Raw genomic sequence first — 15,026 nt, forward strand, 5'->3', positions numbered from 1 at the left:
GTTCTCGGGGCTTCAACAGAGATTCTTGACACGTTTTTGAACCAGTTTAGCGAAGCGATTTCGTTACGCGATTGAGTCATCCGAGAACACCGAGAGGCGTAAGCCGCCAGCAGCTAAGCTATCAACAACAACTACTGTGCCACAAACCGAGACGGTGTCACATGACCGCACTCCGCACTCTGTAATGTTCCATTCGTTGTTTTGTCTTTAACCGTGAACCCATATTGTTGGCGAGCAGAGTTCGATTAACACGTTCCCGGCAAAGTATCATAAACAGGTTCGCAACTTCGCTTCGGCTTATAGTGGCTCTATAGTTTGGCAGAACCCGCGGGCGCACCGGCGGCCAATGTTTGTGGTTGCGCGACGCCGAAAAGCGAAACCATCGCAGGCCATCATGAGAAGATTACATACTTTATGGCGACACCCCATTCTCTGGTGTGCCCTCGCTCTTCTTCGAGACGATTCGAGCGTTGGGTGGTCGCAAAAGTATTGGCTGTTTTAGTTTCTTAGTACCGTTTGGATCCTGCAAAAGCCCGCAAACAGCTTCCCCGGAGGATGTTTTGACAATCGCGCTCCCGCAGGCCCTTTGGCAGTGGAGGACCTGAAATCGGATCAAGTTTAATAGATTTTCGTTTAAATACTTTTCGTTTTAGTATAAGTAGTATAGTAGTAGTTGTATCGCTCTTGTGAAAAGTTCAGGCCCAAAGAGCAAAATGATGATGCCTTCAATCATTATTAAATTACATTTTAATCTCGACAATCTCGGAGACTGGTACTAGCATTTCTGGTCATAGGTGAATTTGATCTCCGCTAAAACAAGTTCAGTTGAATTTGAAAGCCTTAAATTTGTTAGTTTTTCACACAAATTTCCTTCGTTTTGCTCGGTAATAAAGCGACTAGAGTAGACCTTGTTATTTGTGAGCAATCATAATGTGATTTTTTACATGTTTTCGTATTCAAAATACAGAATTAAAACTGAGATACGAGTAGCGAAGAATTCACAAGACATTATTCTCTCTGGGCTGTTTCTGAGCTTGTCAAATAGAAAAATCTAGAAACAATGTAAACTAACGATTGAAGAAGTTCTAATGTTGATTGGTGTGAGTTTTAATGGCCAAATAACCAATGACATTGCAAAAATGTTCAACCAAAGTTAGGCAGCAATCGGGGTCCTCCAAGTTAGGCAGCAAATCTCCTCCATAAACCATTTTCAGTCCGCCTAAAATATTGGCCAAAAACGAAAATCAGAAGGTAAAGAACTCCTTTTCGTGCACGGCATTCGACGTTCGACACAAATCTGGCCTCTTATGGAAAACTTTGAAGCTTCATATCTTCTGAAAAAACTCCGCACCTAACTAAGGCCAATTAAAAACAGAATGGTTTTTCGAAACGAATTAATTTTTGGTACGACTCAACTATCATTATGAGGTCGTTTTTGCTGTAGGGATCTATATCAACATTAGGAAACAAGTTACAACAGCATTATGTTCTAGGAATTGATTGTTTCCATGAAGCATACAAGCTGATGGCCTTTCCTGGTCATAGTGATTCGAAAGCTGATACAACAGGAGAGTGCAGCAATCCACAAGCCAAAAGTAGTAATGCAGTACCACGGGGATGATGATATTAAGGTTTTAGGTTACTCACATCGTTGTCCAGGCACGTCAACTGTTAAGATCATGTGGTTATTCATAAACCTTGGAGTATGTAAAAAGCCCAAACTCAATTTGACAGAATTAGCTTAATTAATCAAAATTATCATTTACACATCTTGTATAATGTTTCTGATAGATTTGTGATTGATTAAAGTAAATTTTCCATCCTCGTATTTCGTAAATTCTTTTTGCATAGTTCTTTTCATGAACCCTTTTACGTTGACCCAACATTTGGCCCACCGTCTACTACGTTCTTTTCCCCTTATTCTCGGGTGTAGCGGCCACGGCAACGACGGCACACAATATTTCGACCAATTTGCTGTGCGCCGTGCTCGGTTCCGAGAAGCGCCGTCGTATCGGTCGCGCAAATTCTTTTGAATAGTCTCCCGCTGTCCCAAAGGCCACGACGCCCCCGTTGCTGTTGTTGGCGGATGGTGTGACCTCGGAAAATTCACACCGCTTCCATTTTGTCCGCAGAAGCAGAAACTCCACGCGCGCGTGCGATATTCGTCCGGGCGCCCCGGGTTGGAAAGTGTCCTTTCGGTCGCCTCGCTGCCGCCGCCGTGGGGGGGCCAAAAGATGTCATAACTCGTAACGAATTTATTTTTATCGCTCCCAAACCGGAAGCGCCCGGGTTGGGAAAGAGAACGCGAAATTTGCGTGTGACCCTTTTTCCCTCTCGCCGTCCTTTCCTTACTGTCTCCGTAGAGGCCTCATCGAATTATGCTGAAATTTTCGTTTCATTCCGCACAGGTGTCCGCATGCTGGACGGGACGGTGAACGATGCGGTGGAAGCGAAGGCGCTCGGGCTGAACCCGGACCACATCGACATCTACAGTGCGTCGTGGGGCCCCGAGGACGACGGATCGACGGTGGACGGGCCAGGACCGTTGGCACGCCGTGCCTTCATCTTTGGCGTCACGAGCGGACGGCAGGGCAAGGGTTCGATCTTCATCTGGGCGTCCGGGAACGGGGGCCGCTACACGGACAGCTGCAACTGCGACGGCTACACCAACTCCATCTTCACGCTCTCCATCTCCAGTGCGACTCAGGGCGGGTAAGTGTCCACGTTGAATTCCCATTGGTTGATCCTAATGTTTCGTTCCGTTCCGACAGCTACAAACCGTGGTACCTGGAGGAGTGCTCATCGACCCTGGCGACCACCTACAGCTCGGGAACTCCCGGACACGACAAGAGTGTGGCTACCGTCGATATGGATGGCTCGCTGCGACCCGATCGGATCTGCACCGTGGAGCACACCGGGACGTCCGCATCGGCTCCGCTGGCCGCCGGGATCGCGGCACTCGCCCTCGAGGCGAACCCTTCGCTAACGTGGCGCGACATGCAGTACCTGGTGGTGTTGACGTCCCGCTCGGAACCCCTCGAGAAGGAACCGGGTTGGATACTGAACGGGGTCAAACGGAAAGTGAGCCACAAGTTCGGCTACGGTCTGATGGACGCCGGTGCGATGGTCAGCCTGGCGGAGCAGTGGACCTCGGTGCCATCGCAGCACATCTGCAAGTCGCGCGAGATCAACGAGGATCGCTCGATCGAGGTGTCGGTTGGCTACACGCTCCAGACGCACATGGACGTGAACGGGTGCGCTGGCACCGTGAACGAGGTCCGGTTCCTCGAGCACGTCCAGTGCAAGATCACGCTCCGGTTCTTCCCGCGCGGCAACCTGCGCATCCTGCTGACCTCACCGATGGGCACCACGTCGACGCTGCTGTTCGAGCGGCCCCGTGACATCACCAAGTCCAACTTTGACGACTGGCCGTTCCTGAGCGTCCACTTCTGGGGCGAACGGGCCGAGGGTCGCTGGACGCTGCAGATCCTGAACGGGGGCCCACGGCGCGTCAGCCAGGCCGGCATCCTGTCCAAGTGGCAGCTCATCTTCTACGGCACCCAAACGAACCCGATCCGCCTCAAGTCGGAAGGAGGCGGAACGCGCAGCGGAGCGGCGGCTGGGTACGCTGCGGCGGCCGGTCTTCCGAACCCGTTCGTGTTCCCGACCGAGACGGACCAACAGTCGGCTGGGCTTGGGGCGGCCGGTGCCGCCGGTGGCGCCTACTACCAGTCGTCGGATCTGTACAGCAACTTTATGAACTTCCCGAACCTGTTCAGCGGGGCCGGCAGCGGCATCGACAAGACGGTCGCGACACTCAACGGTCACAACATCCCGACGGCTCAGCGCGAGAACGTGATGGCCGACTCGAACAACAAGCTGGTGGTGCTGCACGACTGCGATCCCGAGTGTGACCAGCAGGGTTGCTACGGCCGGGGACCGACGCAGTGTGTGGCCTGCAAGCACTACCGGCTGGACAAGTAAGCCCGACGGCCACGTGTCCGCAACACCAACGAATACTAACCCTTTGTCTCCATTACAGCACGTGCGTCAGCCGGTGTCCACCGCGAAGCTTCCCGAATCAGGGCGGTGTCTGTTGGCCGTGTCACGAGTCGTGCGAAACGTGTGCCGGCGCCGGCCAGGACAGCTGCCTTACGTGCGCCCCGGCCCACCTCTACGTCACCGATCTGGCCGTCTGCCTGCAGGTCTGCCCGGAAGGGTACTACGAAAGTAAGTGTGTCAGATGAGCCCGCACCCGGCCCGGGCGGCTCCGACAAATCGATTAGCCTCAGCCCGCCGATTTAATTATGAAACACCGTCCGTTGGTGTCAGGAATGCCGGGGTACACTCAAACAACCGCTCGGTGGGAGGCTCGGTGCAACAATACACAATATGAGGCCAAACACGATGAACGGAACGCGAAACTCGAGAAATGTTTGTCGTGTTCTGAATATCTCAACCCCCGCGGCCGCAGCACCCTCACGGGTACTAGTACCCGAGTTTGGGTTTTGGGGAAATTCTCAGACGAGGCCGAAAGCACGCGCAGCGTTCAAAGTGAATTTGTCGCTCCCGGGAAACCCGGGTCCAAGGACGGGTGGGTCGAAGTGTATAAATTTAAAGCCGAATACTTCCGAACAAGGCCCGGGTCAGAGCCAGGGTCCGCGCGAGAAAGAGAGCGATGGAGCCAGATTTTCCATTCGCTCGGCACCCGGAAAAAGGAATCCCCCCCGAGGACGTGATTGGATGGCTAGATGCGCGAGGTGCCTCCGGGGTAGGAGAGTATGTTCTTCGGCTCAGCTTTGGCCGCGGTGTGCGTTGAGTCAACAAACACAACATGGTGCCGGTGGGGGGACTCGAGGCCACTAATTCCCCCGTTCCGTGCCCGGTTCGGAAGATGATCACTGCGATGCGAACACTGCGCTGTAATTTGTTTTAATTATGTTTGTTTGTCATTTATAATTATTAATTTTAATGCTCGCCGCACGAAGGCGAAGGGACACTATTTGATTGGCTGGCGGCGGCAGCCTACAATGTTTGCGCCTTTCGAAAGCTTGGCCTTGGCCCCGATCTCCGTGCTCCGTGTCCCTTGGTGTTTGTTTTCTGTGCGGTGATTTTTCTACACCCCACAGACACACGCGTAACGATGTTTGATGTTCGTCCTGCTCCGTGCGCCAGGCGCCCTGATTTCCTAATGCTACGGAAGACGGTCGGTCGGTCGGTTGGGTCGGGCAAATACTAAGTGCTGCCGCAGGCCGCTCCATAGAGGAGCGTGGCGCGTGGCTTCGAGAATGTTTGTGTTTGGTCTCGCCTAAAGACGCGCCGCTCTGCGTAGCAATTTTTAATCCGCAAACAAACAGTTAGCGGTTATACTTGTTGCTTCCGAGAACGACGGTGTACCTGATCCGCCAGAGCTCTGGTGGCGGTTGAATTTCCAGTAATTGTTCCAGTGCGTCGAGCCCCATTAGGAGCGATGGTTTTGGAATCGTTAAGAAACGCTCCGTTCCCCGGGTACTTCAAACGCGCCATCGGCGACAGTCAATAAGTCAGTGAGTGAGCTCTCAGCTAGCTACCAACAACTTTTGTGATATTTAAAGACGTACACTTTTATTCCTATAATTCTTCTGTCCAAAATATCGAAAAGCTCCGAAGGTCGGTCCGTAAAGTTCTGTTTGAGGTATGGCCTTCAGCACATTCATCGTTTCGACTCCCTGTCTCAACTGGTGACTCTAAAAAGTGCCCTCGGAACAACCTCTTGAGCTTAGCAAATACCCAAAAGTGCCTTTATTTTTTGCCACAGAAGTCGCTTCGTTACTTGTAAACCCACCAACGAATCCCCCAACACATGCTGCGCTTAAGCGTCACCACCATTACCACGGCCCAACTTTCCAATTCAATTCCGCGATGGCCTAGACGCACTTTTCGGCGTGGAGCCAACCGAAATTCGAGCCCATTGTTCCCCCGAAAGTCACTGGGTGGCGTTGGCGTTTCACGAAGGATTTTATTTACCTTTGAAGGGACTCCGCCACGGGTTCCACGCCATAGCTGGCGTAACACGAAATCGAAATCGTTTGGGTGTGTGATAATGACAGCGAAGGAAATTAGCAGTGAAAACTGTCTTTGATCTCTCCCGGTTCGGTTCGTAGGCGGATTCGTAAGCAGCCCGGAACAACAAGAAGGCCAACCTCCGTCAGTGGCACGCAAATTCAATTATCATATCACATCTGTGGCCGACCCGAATGTGACCGGCAGACAGACAGTAGAAGTTTACCGGTGGCCACACCGGGAACAGGAAAAACTAGCCTCACTGTGGACCGCCTGATAGATCCGGGTTCTTCGCACACAAACACACCGTTGTTGTTGGTTGAGAACATATTTTTGATGCTAAAACTTTGCTTGCTGCTTGCGTCAAATCTGCTGACGTTCGAACGAAAACTGGACCCGTGGAGCAAGTTGGTCATTTGCTTTAATTTAACACTGTTTACTTTAACGAAGCTGCCACCCCAAAATCTGGCGTTGGACCCGGTGTACAGTTAACTAACCATCTCTCTCTCTCTCTTGCCATAGACTACGATAATCGAACGTGTGTGCCGTGCGAAGCGAACTGTGCATCCTGCCAGGACCGGCCCGATTACTGCACGAGCTGTGATCATCATTTAGTTATGCATGAGCACCGATGCTACGCCGCCTGCCCGAAGAACACCTACGAAACGGAGGATTACAAGTAAGTATATGGCGTTGGGCTCGGCTCTCGGTTGTTTCCAACTCCGGCGGTCGAGAGCGTGTCGGACACATCCGTGTTGAACAACACAGCGGCAACCGCACGTGGTCTCGGGTCTCGGTCCGGAGCTAGAGACAGCGTTGACTACAATAATATTTGGAGTGTGTAGCGCCCAGCAGCAGGGTGGTTTGTTGTGGTCGTCCGCCTCCGGGAAGTCTCTAATCTCTAGGACTTAAGCAGCTCCGGAGTTCGGCGGTAAAAGTATTGCGCCCACCTAACGTGTTGTATTTTTTGCCCACAACACACCGAGTCCGATGGGCGGTGAACCGACCGACAGGTAGTGGTCCTGGACAGAATTTCCAAGTAGCCATAAGAACCTGCCGTGTACGCACAGGCCGGCCGGCCGGCCGGCAAGTTACAACAAGTATTACTTTTCGGTATTAGCACATAACCCCGTCCGAAGTGAGTGGGCACTGAAGAGCGATGTCTTCATCTCTATGTGTAAACAAAACGGGGCCTGACACTCTCTGTCCGGGCGTCCGGTCTCTTCGATTGAACACACCTCCTTCTCAGGTAGCGCCCAAGGATTCGCCCGTAATCCGCACCCGGCGTAGCTTTGCGCTCTGGTGTCTGCCAAGTTTCTGGCCTACGACGGTGTTCGATGTTTGTCTTTGCCCCTATCGAAGCCCTACTCGGTCTGGCTTCTCGAGCCAAATCGATCGCATTCTATATTCATTAGGACGCGCGCCTCTGTTCATTGGCCCCGGCATTAGGACGTTGTTCAACAGCGTGTAAACAGCACCACCGACATCTACCGGTGACGATTCTTCTAAATTTGCACACGATTATCGGGAACCGGTGCTGACAGAGTCCGCTTCGGAAAGTGGACCACAAGAAGACGCGCACTAGTTGTGGGTTTTGCCAATTGGGGGGACAATCCAGGAACGGCAAATTGAAAACAAGATAAGCAATCATTTAATATTCCGTTCAAGACGTTCCACTTCACTCCTGGTGTGCCTTGGGTTCGTTTTTCGTTCCGATCCGAATTCTGAGTTCGATGAAATTTTTCGTTCACTTATTTTCTCCTTCCGGTCAGGCCACACTGCTACAACCGACGACCTACGTCGGGGTCGCCCGACTCCGACGGGTGGGTTCCGTTTCTCGTCAATTGCTCTTCGGGGGAAAATGTTTCGATTATTTTATGAATAAAATTTTATTGCACCATTGTGTGTCCCGCCCGTCGCCGACAAAAGTGGAACGCGTGTGATGGAACTTGTTCCGGGGTCGACCGTGTGCTCCTTCTTTCCCGTCGTCATTGGGGAGGACGAGAGGATGCTTTGACACCTCATTTTATTTCGGAGAGAGAGAGAGAGAGAAGGTGTAACGATTGTAAAAATAATGCTTACGCTACACCCAATAAACAAGTGTCAGCGGCACGTCGTTTGGTTTTAACGTCCCGGCCCTTCCGTGTGTCATCTGGCGACTCAGCAGCATCCACGTGGCGGACGGGTAGCTTATCGGAAGCGATTGAAACAATCGTCCCAAGGGGGGTGCGCCCCGCACGCCGTTGTTTCCGGCCCGTGATGGATTGACCAGGTTAGGAGACCATTTTGTTGCTGTGGAAAGCATACAGGGTGTGATTGAAAAGTAATGAGCCTTATATTTTTTAAGCAGTTTTATTAAACCTTTTGGCTTACACCACTAATATTCTTCAAAATAGGACCCTTGAGCGTCAATACACCGCTGGTAGCGGTTCTTCCACTGCAGGAAACATTTTTTAAACTCATCCGCCGGAATCGCGTTCAATTCGGCTGTCACAGCTTTTTGGATCGCCTCGATGGAGTCGAAACGCCTTCCCTTCAGCTTCCTTTTCACGAGCGGGAACAAGAAAAAGTCCGGGGGGGGCAGGTCTGGGCTATAGGGAGGGTGGGGAAGCACCGGAACCCCCATCTTAGCCAGTGCAGAGGTGCAAAGGAAGGCGGTGTGCGCCGGCGCATTGTCGTGATGAAGGGTCCAATTGTTGACGAGGTCGGGCCGAACCCGGGCGACGCGGTTTTCAGCCGAAAGAGCACTTCACTCTTCACAGGAACTCTTCACTGATCTCACGCAGACTAGCACGACGGTCAATGTTCAAAAAATCATGAACCCGGTTCACATCTTCGTCTGTTTGCGTCGTCGAAGGCCTTCCAGATCGCTGTTCGTCTTCGACGTCCTCCCGGCCTTCCTTGAACAACTTGTGCCACCGTTTTACCTGGGCACTGGACAGAGATTGGTCCCAGTAAGCCTCCTTGAGTAGCCCAATGGTTTCGGTACTCGTTTTGTTCAGCTTTACGCAAAATTTGATCGAGTAACGTTTTCGTCACTGCAAAATCCTAACACACTTTTAAAACAACTTTCACGCGCGGAGCGATGTTGACTGCACCGCTGTTGCCAGTGAACTGGGATCGGTTTCCCGTGGAAGGGGAAGGTCCAACCTACATTTTCCCCCACCAGCCGATTCGGTTGGTCGCTTGTCGGACGCTCCGCGCGGGAAGGCTCATTACTTTTCAATCGCACCCTGTAAAACTGTTAGTTGAACTACGTTAATTTGGGATAAAACAACGAATGTTAGAAAAAAACAAAGCAGGGGAAGTCCGATGTGACATTTCGTTTATTTTAGTCTGCAAATGATAACGAGCAGTGAGAGTAGCATTCATTGTTACAACATTGTGACTCTACAGACTATTACTCTAATTACTATGGAACAGATTGTTAAGGGATAGACTGATGGATTGGGCTTCACCTTTTCCCAAATCACCGACCATTCATTGATACTATAGGTCGATCCATCAAGCGTTTGGATTTTAAACAACCGATTACTTGATTTTTAAAACGTCAAACTTAATTCCAAAATGCGTGAGGCTTCAACTCAAACTGTATGAAATTTTAAAAGCTCATTTCCATCTCGGTGGTTATATTAATAAGCAGAATTGTCGTATTTGGGGCTCGGAAAATCCACACGCCGTGCAAGAGAAGCCAATGCACCCAAAGCGAGAGACTATTTAGTGTGGATTTAGTCTGACGGCATCATCGGACCATTTTTCTTTTCTTTCGGCCCTCGAAGAAGGAGCCGCCGTAATTGTCGATGGCGATTTATTTTAAGACAGCAGCTAATGCCATTCATCCATTCCAAACCATAGCAAAAGCCTAGAAAACTCCGAAGGGAGACCGGCGAAAGCCCTAGACACGGGGTGATGAAATAGAAAGCGGGAACGACGCTAGTCCGTCGCTGCTGAGCACCTAACATTTGTTTATACATTGCCTAATTACAGAAGATCGTTAACGCTAACGTTCGTTTTGGGCAGCGAATGTTACGTGAATTTTAACGAAGGTTTCCAAAACATCAAAAATTAAAGAACTACCATATTTCCAAAAACCCCTATCAAATAAGTAACAAACTTAAAGAGGCTCATCCCGTGGCAGAAACTTTAACCCGGACTCCTAATCTTCGCACCGCTATCGGATTAACCCATCCGTCCGTCCCGTTGTAAAGCCCCGCTCCACGCGAAGGGTGGATTGAGTTTGAATGTTTAATCCCAATGGATCCCGTTTACGCTTTCGCGGGACCCCCTTCGATGCCAATCGACGAGCATTATCGAGCTTTTGTGACCATTTCGCGCCAGATTGTTGAATGCCAAATTGGCCGGAGTTCGGCGTTTGTTACGATCCTGGTGCTGGTGCGGTTCGGTGCTATGGCTATGGTCACCGGACGGCCGGATGTTCCATTAGGGGCGGCGCTCGATTGAATTCGTCATATTTATTTTCCCAACCACGGGCTGGCAACTATCGAAGAATCGTGGCCCTCCGACAATCCGTGAGGTCGCGGGCGCCCTTAACGCACACCACTTTGTTCACTTTTGGCCCCCCATTTATTCCCCCTGGGGAGTCATTCGCGGATTATCATTGAGAAGGCGAAAGGGCGATTTTTGTGGCAAACGAAAAGTAAAAAAGGAAAGCCCGGAAATGGACGGCGCTGGTTCGAAAACGGTTTGACGCTGTGCCAATTTTCGTTCGCCTTACTACGGACGGGGCCCTGCGGGGCGTTCTTCTTCACTTCGTTGACCCGAAGACACAACACAATGTCCAAACATTGTATTGTGGCTGAAAAGCGCTGATTCCTCGTTGTCGATTTTTCCGTCCGCGTCAGCAGTCGTTGCGCGTCGCTGTATGTGTGTAACCTGCCCCGGATCGATTCGTTTCTCGAATCCTTTTGTTGTGTCACTGTGCTGGTTGGCCCATCCGTTAGCGATGTTCGGCGCTGCGATCGCTGCCTGTCAACGGCACCGGAGAAAAACCGGAAACGCGCGGTTTATTCGCGCTGGACAAAGAACCGGGTGAAATAATATTATTTTAGCAAACCAATTCCGCTCTCTCGCCGGGTCGTCGCTGTCGCTGATCGGCCAATTGCTTTTGTGGCATTTTTTCCCGATACCCTCTCGCTCCGTAGTTGGGTTGTGAAGGAAAAGCGCTAAAAAGCGGGTGGAAAAATAAAACCACAAACACGAATCGACGTTATCTGCAGCTGTGTAACCGAGGTCCTCCGAGGGCTTTCCCGTCTGAAAGGCGGCGGCCACTAACAGAGACGGCGTTCAAAGGGGATCCGTTCACCGTTTCTTCTTCGCCGACGGAGCTCGGAGCATAAAAGTTTCAAAAGCAAACTGTACAAACTGGCTGGCAAATAACCATTCGCGCGGACGGACCGGGACGGGTTTGATGCAAAATATTTGTTTGAAGAATACTTCCCACGACAACGACGACAGCAAGGGACGACGATTCGATGATGCGACGATGGGCAACGACTGATGATTCCGTGTCGTTGTCGTTAACATTCATTCATTTGGCATTCATCTAGGACGACGACGACGACGACGATGGCTCTTGACAAGACTTTCGAGAACGGGTCACAAAAACAACACCGATTCGCCCAATGAAAGGATAATTTATTGCTTTTTAGTGGCTTGTCGAACAGTTTTCAATCATTTGTTTCGCCTCAACTCCCCGTTTTCGTCTCTGTCTGGATTCTGGTCGGGCGTCTGAAGTCGTTGATTGGCTCACGGAGCCCACAGTGGGTTGTTTGTCCATTCTGTTGCCAGTTATGGTTTCGTTTGCATCAAATTTGTTCGCATTCTCCAGCTATAGTTGTGGAAAAAATATGGCTCAGCATCGCTCATTCGGCTTATTTGAATGTTTCTAATCTTTCACAGCCGGGGTTGGCTTTCAGCCATCACGGGTGTCGTAAACAAACACGTAACACTTTATTTATTACGTTTGACAGTCACGGAAACATCGCCGCTGGAGCGCCCGACGATGTTTAAAAAGGAGATAGAAGGACAGACCAGAAAATACGAGAAAATTGAATACGATGCTAAACCACCGTTAAACTTTTATCTTTAAATTCACGCCTTATCTAAGTCTTTTGGCATTTTTGACTATCCACCAAGTAGCAGTTTGCTTCTTTAGGTGTTTCGTATTGTTTATTGATGAAAACAAAACATCAAAGAAAAGGAAACTTTCGATTGTGACTGAAAATTAGATTGAGAACGCCCGAACTCGGCAAATAAAGTCCCTTCGAGTGAACCTTCCGAACCTCAAGTCCAAGAACTCGATTAAGTTCGATTCAACAATCAGTTAAATTCAACTTTTCGTGCCTTATTTTGTAGCGTGATCCCGATTCCATGATTCCGATTCCGTGAGTCCGATCCCCATCATCATCCAATCTTAAAGTCTTAGTCTGATCACCCAAACATTTCTTTGGATTTGATCGCGAATATTCCTACACAAGACATCTCGTTTCGGGCAGAGATTCTCGCCACCTTTTTTTTGGATGCTTCACGTTCGACTCAAAAACCCACAGAATGCATCGGCCAAAGCGTCATCCGTAAAGTACTCCCTCAGGGAGGACGCTACTGCACACAATGTTTGCCCTCGATGGACAGCACATTTAACATTGTTCAACTTCATCTCGCAGCTGGCTCCTGGCTCCTGTGGTTCCCTTCCACACACCACACCGGAGCCAGAAGCGCCCAGCTGGCGTTAATGTTGCGCACCAAATGCGCTTTTTCGCGTCAAACTCGAGACCCTTGCCTGGCGCTGCTGCTACCGTGTGTCGCCGGGAAGTGGGCTAATGGACGCCCTCGGGCGGCCACCAAAGAACCCTCCTTCGCTTGGGATGAGAAAAAAAATGTCCTGCCCTGTGCGCCGTGACTTCCTTGTCGTCCGCCAGGCACCCACGGGCGACGTGGGGTCATAAAAATTGAAAATAAAATTTCACGCTTCTTGCACTCACTCGGAGAGGGATTCGCCAGGAGCGAAAAGTCAGCTCTGCAGCGGCCTGAGTGACACCGGCAACGGAGCTTCCTTCCGACCTTGGGGGGGCGGCGCGGTGTCCAGCAAACGTCGCGCGCCGCGCGCAACAGCACAAATATTATCTGTCACTTCATATTTTTTTACGATTATTTATCGCAATCTGCTGTCATCTGAGGAGTGGCGTGGGGACACACGAAGGTGGTGCTTCGTAAAAGAGACACACCTGCCTGCCTGCCTGCCTGCCAGCGGAAGGAATTTACGAGCGAGACACGGCACGGCACACCAACGAGCGAGATGGAGACGCCTGGTGGCGCACGGTGACGCAACTTCCGGCGCTGTCCCGCTGGGAACGGTGGGAAGGTGAACTAGGCGTAACCCGTAACGAGCGAGTTGGGCTCATATTTTCGCTTATTTCATTATCATATGACACATGCTGCTGCTGCTGCTCGGCTTCGGCCCCCCTTCTCGTGTGGGTTGGGTGTGCCTCTCCCGTGCGAGGAACCGAAGAATTTCACGCCGGGCCAGGACCGTACGAGCTCTTAACAATTGCGTGCAATGAGACCGAGGAGGGTGGCCTGTGGGTGCAATTTTGCCGGAAAATTCCTGCGACAAGTTAGAGTCTCCTGGACTACGACGGCGTCCTGCTGGTCCTCCAGGTAACCGAGGAAGCTCTTGGTTGCCATCCGTAAGTGTGTCTGTGTGGTCTAGCGGTGAAAAGTCAATTTCACCGCTCCTTGCCAACAGTGAAAGAGAGAGAGAGAGAGCCATCGCAGCCACGGCTAAGGATATAATTCATGTGGCCCTTTTTCATGTGTGCTCGGTGTGCTGGAGCGGTCTGCATAATTTATGCTGCTTGAGGTGTACATAAAAATTCTATCTGTATTTAAGTGCTTCCTACTGTTTCATTTTATTCCTGGACCGACCCCCAAAAGCCCTGGTCCCCTAGCCCCGGCCCAGCCCAGCGGTGGCACCCTGGTACTTGGCGATGGCATTAGAATTTTCCGTCGTTGCCGGCGCAGGGTGCATGTGTGCTTTGTTTCGTTGTTAAATTTTATCGCCACATCTGGCGATCGTTAAAGTGCCCTGGCCGCCGCGGAGTGCTGCTGCTGGCTGAGGTTCCAGCATTCGGCGTTACAATCTTACACCGGAGTGTGCTCTACGACGAGAAGATGCTCGGAACGCTTTTCTACCCAAAATTGCACGGAACCATCCCTGCCAGGACCTTAGTTTATTGAAAACATTTTATGATATTAAAAAGAAACGGACCCAAAACCGATTAATTTGAAACGAAAGCGACAGCAGATCTCGAACCGGTTCATCACGATCCGGTTCATGTGCTAATGTGTTGCCATGGCAACCACAGTAGCCTGTGGCAACCATTGTCGAGATTTAACAATTCGCGAAGTAAACGCAATAGCGTTCCGATATCGGTTTATAGTCAAATTAAACATTTTTCCATCGACCGGTACCGGTTAAATGGCGAGTGTGTGCATTCTATCGTTTACAATAAACTCTCTCTCTCTCTCTTTCCCGTCCATTTACAGCTGCGCCGATTGCCATCCTTCCTGTGCCACGTGCAACGGATCGTCCGAGAGCCAGTGCATCCTGTGCCGGGGTGGCCGATTCGCGCACGAAGGCCGCTGCCTGAACAGCTGCCCGGACGGCTACTACGGGGACAAGAAGCGTCACGAGTGCATCGGCTGTCCGCACGGCTGTGCCACCTGCAGCAACGGTGCCGTCTGCCTCACGTGCCACGACCACTGGACCATGAACCGGAAGGGGAAATGCATTGCCAACGGCAACAACAACTGTGACGAGTGTAAGTGTGTGTGCGGTGGTGAAGCGCACAAATGGTTGTACAATTATCGTGAATTCACCCATTCCTTTTTTTGACCCGTCGTCGTCCTCAACAAAACGTTAATCGAAAGCTCCGGCTCCCGACAGCCGCCCGACAGCCGCTGAT

At 51.0% G+C, this 15,026-nt stretch overlaps 1 protein-coding gene across 1 annotated transcript in view; it reads left to right on the plus strand.

Moving 5' to 3' along the window:
• LOC131212062 (furin-like protease 2) overlaps positions 1–15,026 on the plus strand; it is an 89,047-nt gene that overhangs the window by 67,299 nt on the left and 6,722 nt on the right. Inside the window, exons 6-10 of the mRNA XM_058205788.1 lie at positions 2,409–2,712; positions 2,772–3,980; positions 4,043–4,230; positions 6,565–6,721; positions 14,608–14,882. Coding sequence (XP_058061771.1) covers positions 2,409–2,712; positions 2,772–3,980; positions 4,043–4,230; positions 6,565–6,721; positions 14,608–14,882 — 2,133 coding nt within the window. The remainder of the gene's footprint in view (positions 1–2,408; positions 2,713–2,771; positions 3,981–4,042; positions 4,231–6,564; positions 6,722–14,607; positions 14,883–15,026) is intronic.

The sequence above is a fragment of the Anopheles bellator genome, chromosome 2 (assembly GCF_943735745.2).
Source record: "Anopheles bellator chromosome 2, idAnoBellAS_SP24_06.2, whole genome shotgun sequence".
NCBI classification, from domain to species: domain Eukaryota; kingdom Metazoa; phylum Arthropoda; class Insecta; order Diptera; family Culicidae; genus Anopheles; species Anopheles bellator.